Source organism: Penaeus chinensis, chromosome 35 (assembly GCF_019202785.1).
Source record: "Penaeus chinensis breed Huanghai No. 1 chromosome 35, ASM1920278v2, whole genome shotgun sequence".
Lineage (NCBI taxonomy): Eukaryota > Metazoa > Arthropoda > Malacostraca > Decapoda > Penaeidae > Penaeus > Penaeus chinensis.
The window spans coordinates 32,711,270-32,735,525 of record NC_061853.1 but is presented as its reverse complement, the minus strand read 5'-3'; the positions used below and the strand labels follow the sequence as shown (position 1 = coordinate 32,735,525).

The 24,256-nt window shown below is 35.5% G+C and overlaps 2 protein-coding genes across 3 annotated transcripts in view; one reads left to right on the top strand and one right to left on the bottom strand.

Moving 5' to 3' along the window:
* The window catches only part of LOC125044510 (semaphorin-1A-like), a 324,983-nt gene extending 313,377 nt beyond the window's left edge, over nucleotides 1-11,606 (top strand). The window contains exon 15 of one of the 2 annotated variants that reach the window (XM_047641199.1): nucleotides 5,975-11,606. In XM_047641199.1, the coding sequence (XP_047497155.1) occupies nucleotides 5,975-6,359 (385 nt within the window). In that variant the 3' untranslated portion in view covers nucleotides 6,360-11,606. The remainder of the gene's footprint in view (nucleotides 1-5,974) is intronic. The other variant, XM_047641200.1, reaches the window with a different exon arrangement.
* A 3,706-nt stretch (nucleotides 11,607-15,312) lies between these two features.
* On the bottom strand, nucleotides 15,313-22,064 carry LOC125044439 (glucoside xylosyltransferase 2-like). The gene is made up of 8 exons (XM_047641113.1): nucleotides 21,790-22,064; nucleotides 21,240-21,393; nucleotides 20,654-20,719; nucleotides 20,029-20,140; nucleotides 19,412-19,751; nucleotides 18,950-19,123; nucleotides 18,579-18,737; nucleotides 15,313-16,243 (listed from the first exon to the last, which is right to left on the bottom strand). Exons 1-8 carry the CDS (start codon nucleotides 21,814-21,816, stop codon nucleotides 16,070-16,072), a joined length of 1,206 nt encoding a protein of 401 aa, XP_047497069.1. The 5' UTR covers nucleotides 21,817-22,064; the 3' UTR covers nucleotides 15,313-16,069.
* Nucleotides 22,065-24,256: the final 2,192 nt, after the last annotated feature.

Genomic DNA, 24,256 nt, shown 5'->3' with positions numbered 1-24,256 from the left:
TGAGTCTAAAATTGGGTGATTAATTTTGTTAATGATTGTCATTGCTCCCACTTTTAGGATGAGACAGACTGGTGTTATTTTAGATAAGGAATAGCTGAGAAAATATATTTCATAGGTTATTATATAAATCATGTGGAATGACAAGCTTCTTTATATAGTAGGTTGTAGCTGAGAATATGTATCACATGAATAATGATATAAATCACATGAAATTACTGTTTATATACAGTATTATAACTAACATAGTAAAATATTACTACATTTAATTTTTTTTGACTCATTTCACAACATAGTTCTGTATATTGGTTAAGTGATATTTTTTATCATGAAAAATTCCAACATGGATTATTAACACACTGGCACTCACTTGGTAATTTTTTTGTTTACAGTGTGCCAGACATACATATCTATAGATATTACTACATTTTTAAAATTTATTTAGGGCTAAAGATTTATTGAGAAATGGCATAGTACTTTCTCATAAAGTTTAAAGGAATACAATGGCCAAGGTTATTGTGTGAATGGTTCATAGATATTATATTTAGTGGTCCCAACAGATGATTAGGAAGCTGTGTTAGAAGAGATTGATAGGTCTCATCTCTGTTTAAGAAAATATTATTAATGGAATATGGTAAAGAGATAAATGGAAAACTACATTTTATAAGAGGGAAATATAGTAAGAACACATGTGTATGAGAGATTTGGTAAAATGCTTTGTAAATGCATTGTCATTGCAAAAGCTGTGGAAGTGTGGTACAAAAATAAGTTTCAGGTGTACAGACTTTCTGTATTTTTTTTTGGATAGCTGTAAGAAAAAGATTTTTAGACAGGAAGAAATTGTCCTGGAAAAGAGAGCTGTATTGAAAATGTTAAGATTAAATAATTTAGCTTGCAAACAGCCTTTATTGAACTTTTTAACAATATTTTGTAATTGCTTGAAAAAAGGATGTTACCAATCAATAATTCAATATAAGGGTTGATTTTTGTCCAGTGGACATTGTTTAGAAACTTTTGTATTGCTTTGCTTATTTTTTTTCTGGAAATGTCTGGTGTTTCCTTTTTTTAACTTATTTTTTATTGCATTCATAGATGAATGTACGAAAAAGCTAATTATGCTATAGCTACTTTATAAAAGCCAGTTTTCAGAGAAGCTGCTTCAAAAGACTGATATGTGATGGAAGTCTTATATAAGTTTTTTGTTAAGATTTCAGCTGAGTAATGAGCATGCTATCATATGGAATACATCAGTTTATAGTGTGCTCAGTTGGGATATAGAGGCCCATCCCCTGCAAGGGGTTAATCATATAGATCTGTATCATGATTATTGATTCATGATAGTATTTGTCTTATAACTTGATCAATAGTATTTGCCTTTTCTCAAATTTACAGTTTTCATTAGTTCATGATTACATTTCTCACAAACCAGTTATTGTAATGATACCAGCATATGTAATTTTAGTTTAAATTACATCTTTCTGATGCACTATTAATCACATATCATAAGAAATATTAAGTTTTAGTCAGATTTTCTATTTCTGTCAGGACAGGTAACAGCAGTACCACAAAGTCACCTTCCATTGGTCAAAATAAGTGATCAGGATCAAGGGATGGAGAGTGAATGAAGTGTGGACAGTTCTAAATTCTTTTATTGATAAAGCTGAATTGGCTGTACTATTTTTTGCATTATTTTTCAGCAGTCATAGTAGTTGTGATTATAATTATAGAAGCTGTGCTTTATTCTCAAACTGATTTCATAGTTGTAAAAATGAGTGTGATGAGTAAAAATTGGTATAAACACTCTTCAGGTATCCTTATACTTATAGTTGCTCTAATTTTATTGCAAATAGCCTTTCCTTATTTTTTTACAAAAATAATTGCAGAATTATATTTTTATGGAGCAGGAAATGTTATAGTGAATTGTTTTCATCTTATGGGTTAGACCAAATAATGGGGTATGATAACATGTTATTTGTCTAGGGAGTGTGGCTTCCTTATATCCAGTTGACATGCATTATAGTATATTTGTAAAGGATGGAGTGTGATGAATTACACTAAAGTAAATAAGCCTAGATAAAAAATCTAAGAACTCTAGTTCAGATTTATGAAATTTGAATAAATGAAAGGACATGCACAGAAAGATATAAGGATGATGATTGTTTGTTTCCAGTGGGATCTTGCAATGAGTTGCATTAAGAATCACAAACTAAATACAGAAACTTTTTAGAGGAACACAGTTCATTTACAGTTAGGGTGTTACTGCCACTTCATTCTTCTTTACATTGCTTCAGAGGTGAACTTTATATGTTTCAATGTGCCCTAATTTTCAGGCAGAGGTGCACTTCCTTGAAGGTAGAATTGTTATGCAAATTCTCATTTTAGATATACCATATGGTCTTGATATATATTGGAAATGTTTTTTTGTGAAGTAAGGATTGAAACTCTAGTACAGTTGTTGTTTTTGTGTTGTTTTTAGGGAAAAACACCATATTTTGTAAAGAAAGAGGGGGAAGAGGATGGGTGAGACTTTTGTTAAGTGTAGGAACAAGGTATGGTATTTTTTCCCATTTAAGTGAGATGGTCATTAGCATATAAATTATCTATTTATCTCTCTATCTCTCTCTCTCTATCTATCTATTTATCTATCATATATAGATATAGATATAGATATAGATACATACATACATACATACATACATACATACATACATACATACATACATACATACATACATACATACATACATACATACATACATACATACATACATACATACATACATACATACATACATACATACATACATACATACAGGAATAGATAAAAGTTTTGCACCCAACCTTTCCACAACAAAAGTGATATTATATACAGTAATACATTATACTAACCATTAGTAGTTTAATGGCAACATTAATGCTTAGGGGTTGAAAGTGGTTTAGGAATCAGTGTTTACCCATTATTCCCTTATTGCTGACTCGAGCCATGGCACAGAGCTTACCTTTTTTTGTAAAGCATGCATGATAATGCTTCAGAGGTTTACATCAGGACTGCTGTCTGGCTACTCCAAGTTGATACCACAGTCTTTGAGCCACTCTATCACTGATTTGGCTGTGTATGAAGGGGCTTCCTCCTGCTGAAACACATCAGCACCTGTGTTGACCAGGCTGTCCCCAAAGTGGATTATGAGAAAATCAAGTTAACTGTACTGATTCACTTTTTCATTCTCATTAAGCTCTACAAACTGCATAAACTCTGAGAAGCAACCCCATACCATGATTGAATTGATTTATCACTGTAAGTTCAACATACTGGAGATCAAATGGGTCACAACCTCAGTCCCTGTAAAAATAGCCATAATGCATGGAATGCTTGTTGGCAAACTTAACCCACCACAGCCTCTTGAGTATTTGTCTGAAATTTTTTTCAGAGTTCTCCTGCTCTTATAACTAAGTTTCTGGATTTGCCAAGAAATTATCTTTACAGGCATGTCATCAAAGATACAAGGGTTTTCCCCTCTTGTTGTAGTACAAGGGTTTACTCCGGTGTATGGTTTAAGATGTTCATAGACTCCTCTGTCTTCCTTGGCCATCTAGACCATTGTTTCATGGATGATGTACTGTGGCTCTTCTCTTTTAGGAATTTCTTTTAACCTTAGTTATACATGAAAATTCAAGTCCCAGTGGAGTGTTAATTCTGAGAACAAAACATAAACTACAACTGTCACTAGGCAAGTAATCATAACACAAGTGATAGGAATTAATTCTCAAGATGTCATTACGGATCATTCAGAATTTTAGACAACCCCATGACCATCATAAGTATTTTTTTTTTTCTTTCTTTCTTTATATTATATTATGTATGGACACTCATAGGTATGTAAAACTTTTGACTTGTATTGTAATATATTTGTTTTTAAATATCATGTATGAGTCTCCTGAAAGAGAAAATTCTAGTTAGTAAAGTGCAGCCTTGCACTAAGATTTTCTTTGAATAAGTTACACAGGCATATCCCTGTGGATTTTTTATGTCATATGTGTATTCAGTTCTTAAGTATTTTATATTCATATATTTACTTCTTAAGAAATCCCTCTGGAAGTGGCAGTTGTTTATGGGGTTTAGATAGAGTATCATGACTGTTATGGATTAGCACCATGAATTTCATTAATAAGATTATTGGATATTTTGAATATTCACTTGACTTGTGAAGGATGCTGTACCCCGTGGCGTAAAAGCTAAACCTACAAAAGAAAGAAAAGCAACAGGTCTAGAAATGTTGAACACACAAATGCAGGAAAGTATATCGTGACTTATTCCTTCAAAATATGGGAGGATTTTCCACAAAACCAGAAACATCACTTAATATTTGTGTTCACTTTACAATATGTGTATATGGTGAATTCAATGATTTTGTATCTGATAGACCGTGAATTATGTACTGATATTTGGTAGTTATGTGGTGTAGGATTAATGTAAACCACTGTAAAATTTGCAATATATGTTTTGATATATGATGTTCATAGCACTAATTATAAAGAATGTAGCATAGAAAGTCACTCAACTGATAATTATAGTGCACAGCAAATGTTTAAGTGTCATTGTTTATATTTTTAGCAAAAGATGGGTGTTATTTGTATCTTTGGATGTTGTATGTTTCTCAGCATGTAAAGATTGTAATTTAGGAAATGTGATTAGATAACAAATATTTTTTATTTTCTTTATTATTTATTTATTTCTACTTTTTCAATCAACCTCTGAGCTTCTATTCAGATATTCTGAGTAACATGATTGTTTCTAAGAAGTTTTTAAAGAGTTCTGTACCATTTATGCATTGTACATTATGTGTGATATTCAAAAATAGCACAAGAGTGTATATATATATATATATATATATATATATATATATATATATATATATATATATATGTATATATATATATATATATAAACATACATATATATACATATATTTACATATATTTACGTAAATGTATAGATAAATATAAATATATACATAAATATATACATTATATACATACATAATATATATGTATGTATATGTGTGTATATGTGTATATATGTGTGTATATATATACATATATGTATATATATGTATATATATGTATATATGTGTGTATATATATATATATATATATATATATATATGTATATATATACTTATATGTATATATATATATATACACACACACATATATATGTATATGTATACATATATATATACATATAAGTATATATATATATATATACATATATATATATATATATATATATGTATATATATATATATATATGTATATATATATACTTATATGTATATATATATGTATACATATACATATATATGTGTGTGTGTGTGTGTGTGTATATATATATATATATATATATATATATATATATATATATTTATATATATTTATTTTTATATATATTAATGAAGATAAAGATTATTATGGTAATTTGGGGGCAGGCATTATCATGTTCTGAGAAAATTAAAACAAACACAGTGTTCTGATGTGTTTGTTGCGTGGTCATTTTATTTCTGCTGCCAAAGTAAAAAAAGATCATGTTAAAGATAAATCCGCATTGACAAAGTGTGAAATATTGAAATTAGAAAACAAGTTTTCTTAAATCTGATGTAGAAATTTCTTTTGTCAAAATTATTAGTGTTTTTTTAATATGGAAAAGAGTGAAATATTTTTCACTATTCAATCCTATAGAATGCAGCAAAAATCTGAACCAAAAATGTTCAAAAGGTACTTCATTTTCTCATTGAGTGAGCCTAATTACACTACACAGCCAGTTTTGAACTTTGTTGAATATGAATATATAGAGAACGATATTGAGTTAGTAACTTAGAAATGATAAGAACAAAGATGTATCCATATGGTTCCTGACTTTAAACATGTGTTGAACAAAGATTTAAAAATTGTTGCTGATGTGCTGTTCTTTCTTTTCTAGCCACTTGACTGGAGAACTGCAAGAAGAAGTGACGTATGCAGAGCCTGTTCTAGTTCCTCAGACACTCAATAAACCTGTAAACCTCATGCTTAACATGTCCCCCAAAGCTACTCTGAAGACTCCTGGTTCAAATACCCCTGGAGCCAATGTGGGGACGTTAGGTGCCCCCATGGGACCATCCCTAGGGCTTCCTACCACTGGGGTATCAGCTGGACCCCATGACATCCCACTGCATTATACTCCGGAGTCGTATTCAACCCACGGCACTCTGCGCTCCTCGGAGAAATACGGAACCCGGGGACGTGACCACCGACCACGAGACTACGACCACAGGCTGGTGGATGGATACTCGACCACCCGCTCTGTCAAGAAGGTGTACCTGTGAGATGCTTGCCCCACCGAGCCCAGCCTACCTGGAAGGGCACTCGAGCCTCCCTCTTTATGTTCGGCATTCGAGTCATAGCCTCACCATAGCTTTGCATTTTGCCAGAAGCGCATGGGTGGGCTGGTAAGTGTGGGCTTTGGGGAGAGACAGAATAAGCAGGAACTCTAGGAGAACCCTGCATGAAGAGTCCTGATCTACTCCCCACTCACCACCAGTATTATGTACATACCACCCTAGTGCCAAGAGACCACTTCTTCTCCTTTGGTAAATCTCTTGTAATCAAAGTATTCCATAGGTAGTGTCAGGTAAATCAAATCCTTGAGTAATAAGACACTGCTCACAGTACTTGTTGTGACACTTTAGAAAGCATGAGAAGACATAGGGTGTAAGAAGTGACTTAGTTAAAAGTAGAGACATTATTCAGTAATATTAATTGCAAGGAAATGCTAAAGGGCTCGGCTTTGGATATCGATAGAACTTTAGAGGAACCTGGAAAAAAAAACTTTGTAGCCCTAATTAGTGAAGAACACTGTGAAACGAGTAAGATAATGTGTTGATAAGGAAATACAATACTGATATAGGACCCCTATTTCATTTCCTGTCTTGATCAAACTGTATCTGTGCAGTCATCCAGGATAACTGATACAAAAGATTCTAAGGGCAAGTTGTTGTAACATACTTGTTATATGGACATTAGGAATGCTTGATGGATTTATGATATTAATAACTGACAATTCCAAGGATATTGACTGTACAGACTTTAATGATTATGATTGTCAATGAACAATGTTGATATAGTCACTGGTGTTTGATACAGATGCCCATTATTTTTTAGTAATTTTAAGAAAAATGAGTTAAAACACCAAAACTTATACACTTTGATTGGTGGTTGTAATGAACATATAGTTTTACCCATCTTGTTATGATTTTTGTAATGCAGATAAATATAAACAAATGATTTGATAATTGTGTGTATCAACAAATATAATCAAGACTTTTTACAACTTGACAGAAGACTTGTGCAGAATTATAGGCTCGTGTGCTATGGTTGTTGTAATCTGGTAACACAGCCTGTTCTTGTGCGTCTCTCTAATGTAACTGTTGTATAGGGCCTGTGATAAGTGAACTTGCTTGGACACTCAGCATCACAACTGTATGTAAGTCATTCATGTGGGCTCAATCACACCTCTGCTCTTGTCTAGTATATATGCTATGTAATATATTTCCTGATCCTGTTGCTATAATACTCTCATAGGAAAAAAACAAAAAAAGTGGTGAATGAATAAAATTTGCTCCAAATCCTTCTGTCACAGACTCAACTCTGACAACGTTTATTTAGACTTTGGATAATCTGTATATAACGTACTCTTGTCCATTGTAGAAGTATTTAAGATAAGTAGTAGGATCAGTGATTTAGAGCCTTTGATACAGATTCTATAAGGCTTATGCTCCTCACAAAGGAAGCAACTCATTTAAGTTTATTAGTAATTACTGATCTTTTCACAGTGTTGAATTGACAGTCGTATTTCCAAAGATACACCATGTCTGACAAGGAAAGTGAATAAACAATTACAAGCAGAAGCAGGTCGGCTTTATTCTTCCCAATCTGGATTGTAACTTTAAATCAGACATTGATATGGACTCACCCTTTTTTGGGTAAAGAATTGATAAATGTGTAAGCTTTGAAAAACGATGAGTGGAACACAGAAAGGGATCAAAGTCCCATCTGCTTTTGCATGTAATTTAATGAAAGTGAGTTTGGTCATGGTGATTCTTGCAGATTAAACTACTTATATAAATATTTTTTCCTTCAGTACTATTTTAATTTTTTTTTTTCTTTTTTTCATTATTATTTCTCAATGTGCAATGAACTTTTGTAACATTTTATGTTATCATTATGGAAGACAGTATTGATTATTTCTACCTCTCACATGATATGGAAGAGGCACAAAATAGGCACAAAGTGTTGGTGCTTTCTTGAGGTCCTTTCCCACCTTAGTTCTTGTTTTTGGATGTTGTGATGGAAGGTATGTAAATCAGTTAAATCCATTTTTACCATTTTTTCTTTCATAATAATCACCTCAGTCATGGATAGAGTTGATATCTGAACTGGTTTAAGGAGTAAATACACTTGCTATGTAATGTGTATATGTATATATGAAAAGTACACACACACACACACCAAAGCAACACAGACTCACCTATAAATGGCAGTATGTATGCTTTAAGTACATGTTGAGGTGATGAGTTTCAAATAGTTTTTTGGGATGACAGCATTTCATTAAAGAAAATGTGTGAATTTCACCTATGACTTTCATTGGATTTTAATTACACATATTTTTCAATTCTTTTTTTCTTTCTTTCTTTTCTTTTTTCTTTCATTGTTTGAAAGATTAAAGCTTACAGTTTTAATGCCTTTCTCAGAGACATTGATGAAATTCATATTTTTTTCTGTAAATCATACAGGTTCTCCCATATTGCTCTCTCCCAATCACATCTAAGTCAACAAGCACAGTCTCATGTAGTCTGCTACCTTCAAAGTGAATGGATATAATGAGGGCATACAAAAGAATAAACTCATTAAAAACACAATGAAGTGTTTTTATATGTTTAAGACCAGATGTGATTTAGATCATGTAACACAAACACACACAAATGTAAACAAACACAGATACAAACAGAAGTGCACAACAAACCCCAGTGTATCTTTAGAGCTGTCCAATCTGATGTACTGTCACCTGGCATTCAGAATGCTGCATCAATTAAAGAGTTAGGTGCAACAGGCAAATATTTTATAACTTATGCTCTCTGGCAGCAGTTGGAATAACTGTCCAGTTTGCAATGACATGTGCCTCATCTTCATCTTTTTGCCCAGCTTGCACGGAAAGTTCCATGTAGACTTTTCTGCTCTTGATGTAGAAAAAGGAAAGAGTTTCTGTATTCTGAGTATGCAAGAACATTTCTATCACCCAGTCTTTGTAAATCACAAATTGAAAAGACACCTTAGGAACCCTGTTTCCAGCTAGAATTTTCAAAATTTCTTGATCTGGATTTTTATTTTAGGTTGGACAGCACTGACATACAGTGACACAAAATATACCACTCAAGAATTACATTCCACTGCAGTCTTTATTGACTTTTGACTGACTTGTTTACCTTCCTTTCATACTCTTTATTGTCTCACATTATTGTTTATTTACAAGGAACCCTTGTTTTATTCTCAGTGTCATTACCGATGAATACCATGTATCTCATTCTAGGTCCAAAACTGTAAGGCTTTAGAAGTACAGATTAATGATAAGGAATGATTTTTACATGGCACAGCAGTAGAAAAGTTGCTGTACAGAATTGCTTTATGGTGGCCGTGTAGTGTGGGTGTTGCTTGTGACTGTAAAGACTGAGATAGCAAGCTGGTATGTAAAGTTCTGGTATGAAGCGTTCAATGACTTACTCCCTTCACACCATCCTCTCCAGTGGAACCCTACAAGCTCTCTCTTCCTAAGCTACTTTTGCCGCCGGGCTGTATATCTAATACTGGGAATCATGAAGTATTTAGTAAATATTTAATGCAGAGCTCTGTTTTGAGATGGTAAGTCATGGTTTGTATATTTAACAAGGTCCAAGTATAATTTTAGATTAACTTGTGATGCTTTATTTTTTCTCAGTTTGGAATGAAATCAAATTTTTATATTTGTGATTATGATTATGAGCTGAATTGATAAGCACCTTTGGTGAAGTAATTCTGTAGAAGATAGAATGACAATTTCTCAATTTGTAATAGAAAGACTCAGTCCCCTTGTATTTCACAAGTAAGAATATCAGGGTTTTCATTATATGTAATTTTTATAAGTGTTTTTATGAAAAAAATATTCAAGGTGATTTTTGTTTCCAAATAAGAGTAAGACTAGAATGATAAATGATACACATTAAATGTGTAAGAATCTCAAATACTGCTTTGGTGTAATGTTGGAGATAAGCAGAAATGAGGAATCCAGTGCAAAGGCAGAATTGAAAGTGTATATACAAAACAGTCTTTGATCATCTGAATGATCCTTACTATGTTATATCAGTAAGTAAGCTTCATTTACAGTATCTCAATACATGTTTAAGGTATATACAAAATTATTTGTGTAATGGTTATGAAGTTTTTCTTTTAAAGGCATGATGTAAATATTCACACACCAAATAAATAAAAAAGGTTATTCATGGTCAACATTGTGAAATGCATGAGAAGTGATGAATCTTTTCTCATTGATAATGTCATGAGTTACTTTTTTTAACATTCCAAGTATATGTGGACATAACTTAGAGATGTAACTTTTCTGAGTTTGGAGTCAGTACTTTCATCATCTTTGGTGGTTTTCTTGTTTTATCTCGTGTACATTTCAATCTAGTTTGTAAATATTTATCCTTAGTGATCCTTTTTGTCTTGCCACTCTTACCTGATGCTCTTGAGACATGCCCACACAGAAAGAATTCAATGTTTATAATTGCCATCATTTATGGCTGTTATCAGTGAGAAGATTGTCATTGTGATTATCATTGTTTGTGCCTTTTTTTTTCTTTTTCTTTTTTTTTTGTATATGCAGGAAGACCTCCATTTATTACACTGTGGGTGAGTAATTATACTGCTGTTGCATTATTTGTGATGATTTTTGTAAAGGTCATTTTGTTTAAGCGAAGTATATTTAACCTTTTATGCAAGTAATATAAAACAAGTGTATTTTGGTGATAAAATAAGGTGCACTCTGCTTATCCATTAATATTAGAATACTGATAAATGCACACATGGGCATTGAATGATCAGAACAAGTCATGCATCTATTATGTAATGTTTGATACATTTTAAGTGAATTATATGCTTTCCACTTACTGCATCCTGAAGTAATAAATGGCAGTATTACTGTAGTAACATCCTTGTATTGTCTTCTTTCAAGGGATATGTAATAATGTACTGTAAACCTTGAATTCATTATCTACAAAATTATTGAGTAATGAGTAGGGACTATAGTGTAACTTTGTAAATTATGAGTAAATTGTCAGTTTAAAAGAAAATATAATAGTGCAGTAATGAAAGAGGTATAATAATTAGCCAAGTCTTAGAAGCCTCATAGCTCTCCCTCTTTGTTAGTGGAGACCCGGCGGCTTGTCACACACTTTTTCCTTCCCTCGGTAAACGCTTCCCATGCCCCTCCCTGCGCCCTGCGCACCAACACACCATCATTGTTATAATAAAATGTGCATTTATGGAACGGTTTCATTAACCTTCTTTTTGTAGGGGATATTTATTTTGATATAATATATGTTTTCGAATGTGAAGTGACTGTAGTATGGCAAGCTGTACTGATATTTATTATATTAATTATATTTGTAAATAATGAGAATGATAATTTAATCATTATTATTATTAATGTTAATGATAATAATAATAATAATAATAATAATAATAATAATAATAATTAATTCATACCATCACAAATAATACTAGTAATAAAAATAATACTCATTATTGACATCACTTTCATTATTATGACCATCATGATCATCATCAATCATCATCATCGATGATCAGCCTCAGTCACAGTTGTCAGTGTTTTATTATGCATTACTTATTGACAATATTTATTGTTTATTATTTAAAAGAAACTTGTTGCTGCTGCCACCACAGCTGTTCCCTAACATCTTCACCTTCATCATCTTCATTTTCATCTTCATCAATCATTATCTTCAACCATCATCACCATCACCCATCATCTTCATCATCAACCATCATCATCAACCATCATCTTCAACCATCACCATCATCAACTGTCGTCATCAACCATCATCTTCATTATTAACCATCATCATCACCAATCATCAGCAACCAGCATTATTATCAACCATCATCATCAGCCATCATCACCATTAACTATCATCATCTTCAACCATTATCTTCATCATCAGCCATCATCTTCATTAACCATCATCTTCATCAACCATCATCAATCCTCCTAAGTTTAACCCTTTATATTTTTTACTTTTTTTCAAAATTTGCCTTTTTTGTATTGTTTAGATAATTATTCATATCTGAGGCTTTGTATTATTCGATTAGTTTTTATTTTTCACATAATATTTCTTCACATCACATTTATCTTAAAGTTAAATATCTTCCTAAATTATTATGAATTTACTAAGCAAAATGTGAACCATAAATATTTCCTCTCCGCTTTCTTTAGTTCAGAGGAAAAACATTTATAACCGTTAAATGAACCCAAAATTTTATATTAATTCAGACCATTCCTTTTCCCACTCTGAATTAACCAAATAATCAAAAGGAAATCAGCTAATAGTGAGGTGTAAATTGCATTTTCTTTAGTTTTTATATCCTAGAAATTTTAATGACCTCAATATTAACTGTGTAGGAAGGTAAGGTTACTCCAGAGCAGAATTAGCCTAATTTTTGTATAACCCACATGCAAATTACCACATTGTGCATAATGAAATGTGTGTTAATAGATGTCAATAATTAGCTCCTGGTAGAAGACAAGAACTGCAAGCATCATCTCAGATTGGTTAATGATTAATGGTTAAAAAGCAAAATAAATGCTAGACATCAAAAGTCATGTAGCACTATGAGGAGGTATAGTATCGGAAAGGGTCAAGAGGGGGCGAGTTAATTATTAGGTGCTACACGTCAGCAGTAGGGTGGTATTGGAAAGAGTTAAGATGGGTAAAAGTGGAACGGATGAGTAAGTGGGTTAAGGTAGGAATACGCAAAGAGGGATTTGTATCAAATTAAGATATGTATGCCTCCTAAGAAGGAGAACAAATTGTCAAAGGAGAAAGTGTGGGATTCACTAAGGATGTCTGATGAGTTGGGGGCGGGGGAAGGGAGAAAAGGTGAGGGAAGGCAGAAAAGGTGAGGGAAGGCAGAGGTACAAGCTGCAGTAAAGCGTGGATAGGACAACAGATTGTGTGGAACTGAAAGGAACATTACATAGGGGCCGACGTTAGACGAGTGCGTAGGAGTAGCAATATGCAAGCATACAAGGGCCGTCTCCCAGCGTGTTTCGATGAAATAGGACTGACCAAGAGGAGACTGATTATTTTACAGTGCGTAAGTTATTGGTGAAATATTTTACAAAGATTGCCAGTGGAGAGGAAGGAAGGTCTTAAAGTGGGGTATTAATCAGAGGCTGGAATAAGTGAGAAACGGGGTTGGTGTGATGTAGTAACAGAGGCGTAGCGTGCTAGAGTATCTGCCTGTTCATTGCCAGGGATTCCGACATGGCTGGTCACCCAGCCAAACCGGATAGATTTGTTGCACCTAGCCAGGTAGAGCAACCAGTTATGTATCATACAGACAATGGGGTGGTTGGATGCTGTATACGATAAGGGAGTATATGCGTTTTAAGGCGAAAGGCGAAAAGAATAATACTGCGAGACCAGCACTGGAAAGGGTTTTGGAACCATCAGTGTAGAAATGAATACTGGAGGAATGAGGGAAGACATGATTAAGGTGTGATTCGCTGGGCTCGCGGATCACGCCAGCAACGGATGCGGGTCTCCCCGTCACGTGCCTATAAGAAAACGAAGACCATCATATAGCTCGCTGAATCATATAGTTGACACAAGCAGGCCACTTATATTTGAAGGCCCGGGCGAAGCTAGACTCGTTCACTCGTCAGAAGGACAAAAGCCGGCGGAAAGCAACACACACAACTCCTATGTGGGATAAACGGTGGAGACCGTTTATCGAAGCTTACTATATAAGACTGTCTCTTCTTTCAAATGAACCATTATTTTTAATGAATAATCTAAAGGATCAATGGAAGGTTATGGATAGAAAAATACGAACATGAATAACTTTTCTTTTATTGTAGAAAATATATAAATCATAATGAAGCTTGGACATTTTATTATTTAACAATAATGATTCAATAAGTTTTCTACACTAAAGAATGGACTGTTTTAAACCTGAAATATAAGTCTTGATAAACTTAAGGTATACCGAATATAAGAGGTTTTGATGTATATATCTATGAAAGTTGGTAGTGAGAGCCGCCTCTAACCATCATTAGATAATACATCATAAATGAAAGACTGCTTGAAATTTACCACGCCTGCTCGGCCAGTCCCACATGGGTTTAACTGCACATTTACACACAGACTGACGCTCACACATACACTTAATTACACAACACTCGGACGCCTTCTACTGTCTCGCATACACATGAGTTCCGATCCCTTATTCGAACGGTGGCAGCCTACCCAGGTTTTTTTTTTTTTTTTTTTTAAGGTAAACTCTTGGTCGTGAGAGACCATAAGGTTGCACTACAAAGGAAATGAATTAGGAGGACAGAAAGGGGGGGATTGTATGATTTTGGTGGGTCAGGGAAAATAGAAGAGCAAACACGGGGTAAGTCATAAGCCAGTGGACAGAAAAGATCATGTCAAAATATTGGTCCAATATTGAATGAGCGTGTATGCACAGGATAAGAGGCAATTTTCACCATTTCTATTTGGCACTTTCAGTATATGAATGCTTAATTAATCATCATCATCTTCATCATTATCCATCATCATTTATCATCAAATATCCACATTACTAATAAAATTGTGATTTTGTTCGCCGTGCATGAGAACGGAAGCGGAGTTCTAGAAACACAATCCACAAATTGCGGACTGGGAAATGAAATTTGACATTCAATTTTGCAGACTTTAGATTGTTAGATCCACAGGCTCTCTAGGTAAAATTAATGATGGTGTATGATGGTAATGGTGATGATGATGGTAATGATGGTGGTGGTGATGATGGTAATGGTGGTGATGATGATGATGATGATGAGGATGATGATGATGATGATGATGATGATGATGATGATGGTAATGGTGGTGGTGATGATGGTAATGATAATGATGATTGATAATAATAATGATGATTATTATATTTGATGATGATATCAATCATTATAAAAACAATGAAAATAACAATAACAACAACATTAACATAACATTAACAATAATAAAAATGGTAGCAGCAAGGGATTTTTTTTACAGCGCCTAAACTTACACAATTTACTAGGCCAGATGCTCGATTCTATGAAGCCTGAGAAGACATTCACATAGTATCTAATGAGACGGTTAGCAGGCTCAATAGCTATAGTTTAAATCTAGCGAAGACAGGCAACAGCAAGTGAAAACATGGGGTAAAATGGCGAAAAACCAACTCGCGAGGGTAAACTTCCGACACACACAAGGGAAAAAACCGTCTTCCTGAGTTTGTACGGAAGTAAATGAATAACTGATGAAATTTAGAAGGAAGAAATGTTGACTTGTGGTTTGGATTATACATGTTTATCGAGATGGGGTATATATTTCATGCAAGTCTTTGGCATCATGTTAAATCGATGTAATTACAATACGTACATTGTACTGTTTGTCTGATAGTATCAACTTCAAAGGTTTTCTGAAAACAGTATGTAGCACGCTTAGTTTTTTACGCTATATTCTTTTGTGGATAATATTACTTTATATGCATAATAAAAAATAAATATTATATAATATTTTGAACCAAATCTACCGAATAGATTGACGTGACGAACATCAAAATATAGTCAACACAGCATGGGATTTAAAAACAACAACTTATGCAATTCCAAGCTTTAAAGTTCGAAACATGTAATACTTTGAAGGCTTTTTCGTTTTTGTTGCCTACCTTCCGAAATTCACTTTACATGTTTCTCAAACTCCTTAGTTAGGATAGCATCAATGTTAGAAATCCTCGCACATTTGGACTGCAGGCCCTTCTTACTAACTTCTGCGAGGTCTTCCTGGAGTGAGGTGAAGAGACCACGCAGTGGATCTCCTAGTTGGTGTCGCTCCCATGCATCGAACACCGCCTGTGTATATATGAAAGAATACTTGTAATAAAAAACTCCGAAATTTGGTTTGCTGGTCAGTGGTTTAAAGAGCGAGACTGATTAGTGTGTCAATTCTGGTTTGCAACTTCGAATTGTGATTGCAGTAAAATGTCGGAGACGCTCCTAAAAAATAGACTTCTAATCTGCGAATATCCATAAAAAATAAACAACAGAATAGAAGATATAGTCACATATGATACAATACAATGAAACCCACCAATCCCATACCCGTTGTATCCGTGTGGGAGCTTAGGAGACGGAGGCAGAGACTCCATGCTGGGGATCACCCCCTGCCTACTAATTTTGCACAGTCTTTTTTCCTCCCCCCTTTCGTTTTCCTCCCTTCTACTATCTGTTTCCTAAGGTGTAAGAACCGTGTTGAAACAATGAGAGGCTGATTTTGTGCCAGTCATGAACAGCCTGGGGGAGCCATGGACACGGTACCCCCTCAAGAAGACCCTGAGAGATGGAGTGTTTCTCTCCCCAACATACTCTATGCTTACCATAACCATTAATGAAGACTTGATACCATTATTAGGGGTAATAGGGCTTGTCCCTTCCTCAAATAGCCCCACTGATTAAAATTATCTTGGTTCCTCGACTCCACGCTCCCCCCTAACCACGACTCTGAACACTGCTATCACATCATCCACCCAGGTCAATGCTAAGCTTCCAGGAGATATTCCTCCTTTCTCAACATCCTCTACTTCAACTCCACTCCCACAACTTTCTACATCAACTACTCCATACTCCCCATTACTTTCCAACTCTCCACAATACTACCTCTCTCAACACTACTCCGTCTTCTGTATGCCCCGTCCTTCTACTACTCCTGATCATTCCCGTCTCGTTACAATTACATCCGAAGCCCAAGCTAAAGATTTATCAACCCTGACAGACTTCACTGGCAAACCCATTCCTGCCCAACCTCATCCCTCCCTCAATATTTGTATTGAAACTATCTCCATATCCCCAACAAACTTCCCTGTTTACTCGCCTGCCTCATGGACTATGATACAGTATTAGTACAATGCTACACCATCTCCCCCTAGAGGCCGCCGTAAGTCCCCCACCAATATTGCCAAGATTACTTTCCGTAGACATGACCTCCCCTTTAATGTTTACATTGGCAGAGAATCCCTTCCTGTCCTACCATATCATCCTCCCCCTGTCGTTGTCAGAATTGTTGGCGTCTAGACCATCCTGCTAAACACTGCCGTTCCACAGCCCGATGCCTTCTATGTGCTCAACCTGGTCATAATCGATCAAAGTGCTCTGCACAGTTACGCACATGTGCCAATTGTGGCGGCTCCCATAATGTATTTTAAAGGGGCTGCTCTACCTACAAGTTTGAGTCTGAAGTGGCAACTCTCAGATATAGACTTGGCCTCACTTGAAGCCAAACAAGAAACACGTCGGCTAGGTTTCTCTCTCAGTCTCTACTCAAATAACCGCTCTGTCCCTCCCCTTTCCTCCCAAGAGGTTTCTAATCTCCCCCAGCATCTCTTCCTCATCTACCTATTTCTACTATTTCAGAAACTCCAGTCACTACTTCCCCAGTACCCAACCTCTACCTCCTCACCCAACTCATCGTACAAGACAAGCTAAACGCTCCATCCCATCTTCTACCCCATCCTCTCCATCAACCTCTCCCTCCCATAAAAAAAAAAAAACTTTGTTTCTCAGACTTCCCCAACCGACTTGACTGCAGAAACTCTCGAAGACATTCATAACTATCTAATCATGACCCAAGATATTATACCTACACCTCAACCATCCTCCAATCTCTCTACTCCCATTCCTTCTACACTCAAAGTAACTGCCGACACCCATCCGCCTCCTACTCATGTCCCTCTACACCCTTTCCTCCCACTCCCTCCCAACACATCTCGTCCCCCCCCCCCCAACGTTCAACCGCATTATTCACCCTCCTAACACACCCTCCCGCTTCCCCCTGGATGTAACCCTTTGTCACAGCAACCCCCTCCCCTAGATTCTCTCCCCCCTGACATTCTTACAGAATTTGTGATCTCATTGCCCTTATACCCCTTTCTCCTTTGCTAATCCCTACTTTACTCTACGGACATCTTTGCAAAATCCCATATATCTTCCTTTGTCAACTTTGTTCAACTCGCCCTTATTAATCCCTACCTTCCTGAACTGCTATGCGATTTCTGACGTGTAGCACATATACTCATTATTTAACCCTCTCTTTACCTCTTTCTATGGTGCTATACGACCTTTGATTGATGTTTAGCACATGTATTTTGCTGTGTAACCATTAACCAATACAATGCAATACTAAACTTCTTACCTGCAATTTCCTTTCTGCACCGCTGACGAAAGCAAGGGCGTTGCCATGCAGGATGGACACGCCGTTGGTGCTTGCTTGAGGGCACATGTTACCCCCCTGAGAACACTGCCATACGCGGTAGTTCCACTCACATCCCAGTTCATAAAGCTTCTGTGGATGCTGTAATGAGAAATGATGTGTGATAATGCAATATGGAAAGAAGACCTGTTTCCTCCAGAGGCCTTTGTGGGTAACGCTATTTTCTACTGTACTGATATGTGATATAAAACATAACTCTTACAAAAGAGAAAAGAGAAGAGAAGTAAAAGGAAGATGGATGACATTTTGTCAGCCCCTCTTTTCCTCCCTCCTACAACGCCCAACACTCCTACCTTATGAAAGAGGATGTTCAGCATGTCTTGATCAGCCAGTTTGATCCTTTGTCTGAAATTGTCAAAGACCTTCATGACAGCCGGCGTCCAACCACCTCCCGGGAAGCTCTTCATGCGCGTTAGGTTCATGTGCATGATGCCTGCGTTGAGGCCCGACGATCCGTAAAAGGGGATCTGCGAGAGTATTTGCGATGATAAATAAGACACAATTTTGTATCCTCCTCATTAGTCTTACTCTTTATCGTTGTTTGCCATACTAGCTCGTAAATTCCATATCTCTTATGTCTTAACTACCTTCAGATTATGGACGCGCAAATCTCCCTCTACCTGTTCTTTGTTTGTCTTTTATTAACCTAACACTAACTGGGTGACTGTCTATCTGGCTCTCTATTGTCTATTTCTTAATATCTGCTAAGGTATCTCTCACAAAACTTTTGAATCTGTACCAAACACTGTTTTCACCTTGTTCCTGGTCGAGCCATAGTGATAGAGACAAGGTGCCATCGCAGCCACTTGCCTATCGTTGAACTTTCGGAATTCGGCCCACAGGTCCTCCGGGGGACGAAGGAACACGAGGTCGGTGTCGATGTAAATGGCCGCGTCCAGGTTGGGGAACATGTCCGGTAGGAAGAGCCTCTCCGTGGCGCACACCCGGAACATGTTGCGCATATCCTCCCGTCCCGGAGGGTACCACACGTCGTAGTACTCGAAGGAGAGGCGCTGTTGGTATTCGATGGGCCAGTTCGATGTCGTATTCACCAGCCGCTGGTATAAAGACTTTGAATCTGCAATCACCAGGAACCTGCCGAGATGAAGCGGGAGATGAATAATAAAATGGAGGGAATGTAATGTTGATAAGGGAAGGGAAGAGGAGGAAATTATCTAAAATGTATAATTCTTTATAGATCTGTCTTCATTTCATAAGAACAAGTAGATGTACAAGGCAAGATGAATGACTTGATACTTCGATCTCAAAATATCGTCTGATATACATGTACTGGAATAATTAATTCTCGCTCACACCCTTTTCAGCGTCTATCGCAAAGAACCTGCGCATCTCCCTATTCAAGAAAACTTACCTGAGAAAGGTTGAGGTCAAAGCGGCCGCTGACTTCAGCATAACAGCGGCCTGACGAATCTGACGACCGATATCAGATGCCTTCTTACCCCCCTGGTTGGATGTTGGCGTTCCTGACACATGATTAAATCTGTTATTGATGACTGTGACAACGACGCAACTTCTTTGACATTTTATGTACATCTATCAGTCAATTTATCTAGGTCTGGCTGTCCAAGGTATTAGAAAGTTGAAACTTTCCTTCAAGCAAACTACATCAACATTTCCCAGACTGTTTTAAAAAGACAAAAGACAAAAAACACAAACAAAATCATATCGCTATTCTCGAAAATGTATGATCAAAATAGCAAAAACTTTGTTGTTTGCATTCGTATTCCTTCAGTGCTGGATATTGCTACTATTTTCTTTTCAGTAATATTTTTTTCTTCCTGAGAACAATATCTGCAAGTTGGCATGATTTCCGATCCCTTCTCCCCTGAGGGCCTTTCTGTATATCTATTTATATATTCTTATCTGTCCACTCTTATGACATTTGAATAATAATATGACAATATATTCTTTCTAGCATCTCAAAGACAGTAGCGATTCATTATACGGCAACGGATGCAGTGTAAATCCTTCCAAACCTTCACATTGGATGAGGAAAAAGACCAATTCTTCTTTTCTGGCTGTCTGCGTCTCCCCATTCTGACCTGGAAGTATGGAAGAATATAATTTCAGAATATCTAGTAACTTCTTGTAACGGGGAGTAAGAAAGAATTCAAATGTTATCCGGTAGAATGAAATATATCTTTAAAATTACAATATTCATTTTCGAAATGCGTGAAAGAAAAAGTGCGGACTTGGAGAGAGAAAATTGCAGAATTAATAATATAAAGATAGACAAACAGGGAAAAAGAGAAATAGAGGTATTGATTAATTAACTGATCGATTGATTACAAAACACAATCATCTCACAATAGCTTCAACCAAAAAATAGATATTCACCTGGCTCGCCCAAAAAAATTAAATTGTTAGGTAATAAAGACATAAGATAATAAAAACATAAGATAACACAAGGAAAACAGACACTAAATAACAAAAGGAACTCACAAGAGACATGTGATAACACAAGTGAAACAAAACTAAAATAATACAAGGAAAAGACAGACACGAAATAAAAAAAAAGACAAAAGATAGAAAGAGACACAAAACTCATAAATAATAACATACCAACACTGGAAAAAGCTTCTGTGTTCGAGGTCAGAGCTTCGGGATTAAGACTCGCTGAGCGACCATTGTCGTCGAGAGAAAAATTGTATTTGGCGAAAGTATAGATGCAGAGGACAAGTGCAATAGGGACTACCGGTCGACCTCTTGCACGAATCTGGGGAATGGAGAAAGTAATGCGATAATAAATGTGTGGTTATTGATGATTAGTGTAATAAAGGAGTGTATCATAGACTGTATGTGGGTGATGATGAGTAGTAAATTAAAGGAAATACCATGTTGAAAGTGTTTATGAGGATAATCAGTAGCAGGGGACATCCCATAACATAAGCGTGGATGATAGTTATTGTATTAATGGAGGTGCTGTTAGAATGAGGTGCGGTAAAACTATTAGTTTTAATGAATGCTAAATTGTAATAAGAAAAATATATCATCGTTACTCTGACGGACTGTATTCAGGGTTTGTCGGTCCCAATGTCATCCTTGAAATGCAATATAAAAAGATTAATCTACAAACACAAAATGCAAATATATCTTTCTTAAAGTCACTTACTGTTCGGATATATGATATGAAGGCCATTCCTTCAAACGTTTGCTGCGGCAACTCCGTCACTGTGTGTAGGATATGCAAGCACCGTTAGGATATGTGAACACAGTTATGTAGGATATTGTCTCACATTCCAGTCAGCGGTTTGTTTTCTTTTGAGAAATTCCCATAAAAATCAGGACTCACACACTCTGTTTTCTGCCATAAACTAAAATAGTTTATATAAAATATCTAAAACTTGTAAGTCACTTGTTTCTCCCCTGACAACTACTCTTCAGCGCTTCCCCGTCCAGACTGAAACTGGGGTCATGGAACTGAGAGAGAGTTGCCGAGTAATAATAACCCACTTTCGCGTCTTCATGTAACCATATGCCTGATTTACGCTTTTGTGTTATTAACATGGATTGATGCTGTTATTCAATATAAGCAAATTGCTGATGCTTCGACGGCCTTAAATCAATTCAGGTAATGCCCTAATATCGATAAGTTTACCTCTACACATGAGCATGCCATACATAAAACCAAACATGGACAATTATACCAAACACGAACAATCTGACCACTTCAGGCCAAAAAAGCATATATATGTATATATAAATACATAAATATAGCCCTTTCTTCTCATATAGGGATAGAGGAGGAACCAGTAAAGAAAATGTCTAACTTCAGGATGAGTCAGACAGGAGCATCGCCGGCGAATAACGGCATCTTGAGGGAAGTCTGGGGCTGTTGAGTAGCCGTCTTGTAAAAAAGGAAATATCTCGGTTATTGACATTGGAGTGAACCAACACATAATTTCATTACTAGGGTTATTAATATTTGCTGTTTGGTTTGATTTTTTTTTCTAAGTCCTTTTCAGACTGAAAATGGAGTTTATTCGGAATATATATATATATATATACATATTTAATACACAATTATACTCTATGTTTCCTGAATAATTTCATGAAATAGAAAGGTTTTGATGTTCCAGAAAGCGCACCATTTTTATACCTTATTGTTATAGAATGCTAAGGTGGTGGATGGTGATAATATGACATAGCCCACTTTTACGAGACGCATTGCCACTGTTTTACAAGAGATTTCCCCAGAAATAGACATGGAAATGTGTTTCTGTGTGTGTGTGTGTGTATAAATATGTATATTTATATAGATATGTAAATATATATATATATATATATATATACACACACACATGCATGCATTTGTGTATATATATATATATATATGTATATGTTTATATATATGTGTGTATATACATATATATATACATATATATATATATATATATATATATATATATATGCGTGTGTGTATGTGTGTGTGTCTGTATATATATGCATATGAATATATATATATATATATATATATGTATATATGTATATACATATATATATATATATATATATGTATATATGTATATACATATATATATATATGTGTGTGTGTGTGTGTGTGTGTGTGTGTGTGTGTGTGTGTGTGTGTGTGTGTGTGTGTATGTGTGTGTATGTGTGTGTATGTGTGTGTATGTGTGTGTATGTGTGTGTATGTGTATGTGTATGTGTATGTGTATGTGTATGTGTATGTGTATGTGTATGTGTATGTGTATGTGTATGTGTGTGTGTGTGTGTATATGTATATATTTAAAAATGTGCATATATATGTATATATGTCTGTATGAATGTGTGTATATATATGTATATATATACATATATATATATAAATGTGTATATATATACACACAAATATATACATATCTATCCATACATTATATATATATATATATATATATATATATATGCGTGTATGCATGTGTTTTCTTTATACATATATACATATATATGCAGACGGACAAACCGACAATCAGACGATAGACAGAGAAACAGACCGTCAGAGACGGACAGAGATAATGAGAAACCGAAAACAAAAAGATTTGTGGATGTTCAAGTCTCCTCAAGACCCTGGTAGCTGGAACGTTTTAATGATAACTGTCTGACTCTTTATGACACCTAGTTTTTGAACCAACTCCTGTTTTCCAACCCGTTCGTATATAGATCCAAGCGTTTTCCTACTTGTCTCCCTCCTTGCACCTGCGACCGTTAATAACTGCAAACTTTTTTTTCGACTGCATGGATAGGTACAGTTTAAGAAGAAATAAATAGATAAAGCGATGGGACTGTCTTATACTACTCTGTCTGTAACTGCAGGCAAGGTTTAAAGATATCCTAAGCTTTAAAAGTAACTTTGACTTTGGCTACGGACAAGCTCGCCAGACTGGTTAGTTGGCTCACGCGGGGTGCCTGAGCGGGGGAATATTCCTTGATGACCTGCTGTGAAAGTCACGCTGCTTGGTAAGACTGGTCCTAGTAATACATGCCACAGCAGTGGCAGCATGATTTGCCATCTAGAAAAATATAAACGACCAGATACGATGTATATCTATCTATCTATATACATATATGTATATATATAA

Excerpts from the sequence above, each read along its gene's own strand:
- LOC125044439 (XM_047641113.1), bottom strand. The coding sequence starts at position 21,816 with ATGGCCTTCATATCATATATCCGAACA. Across the intron at positions 21,394-21,789 it reads TCATATCATATATCCGAACA|ATTCGTGCAAGAGGTCGACC; the intron begins GTAAGTGACTTT and ends TCCATTCCCCAG. Across the intron at positions 19,752-20,028 it reads TTGACCTCAACCTTTCTCAG|GTTCCTGGTGATTGCAGATT; the intron begins GTAAGTTTTCTT and ends TCATCTCGGCAG.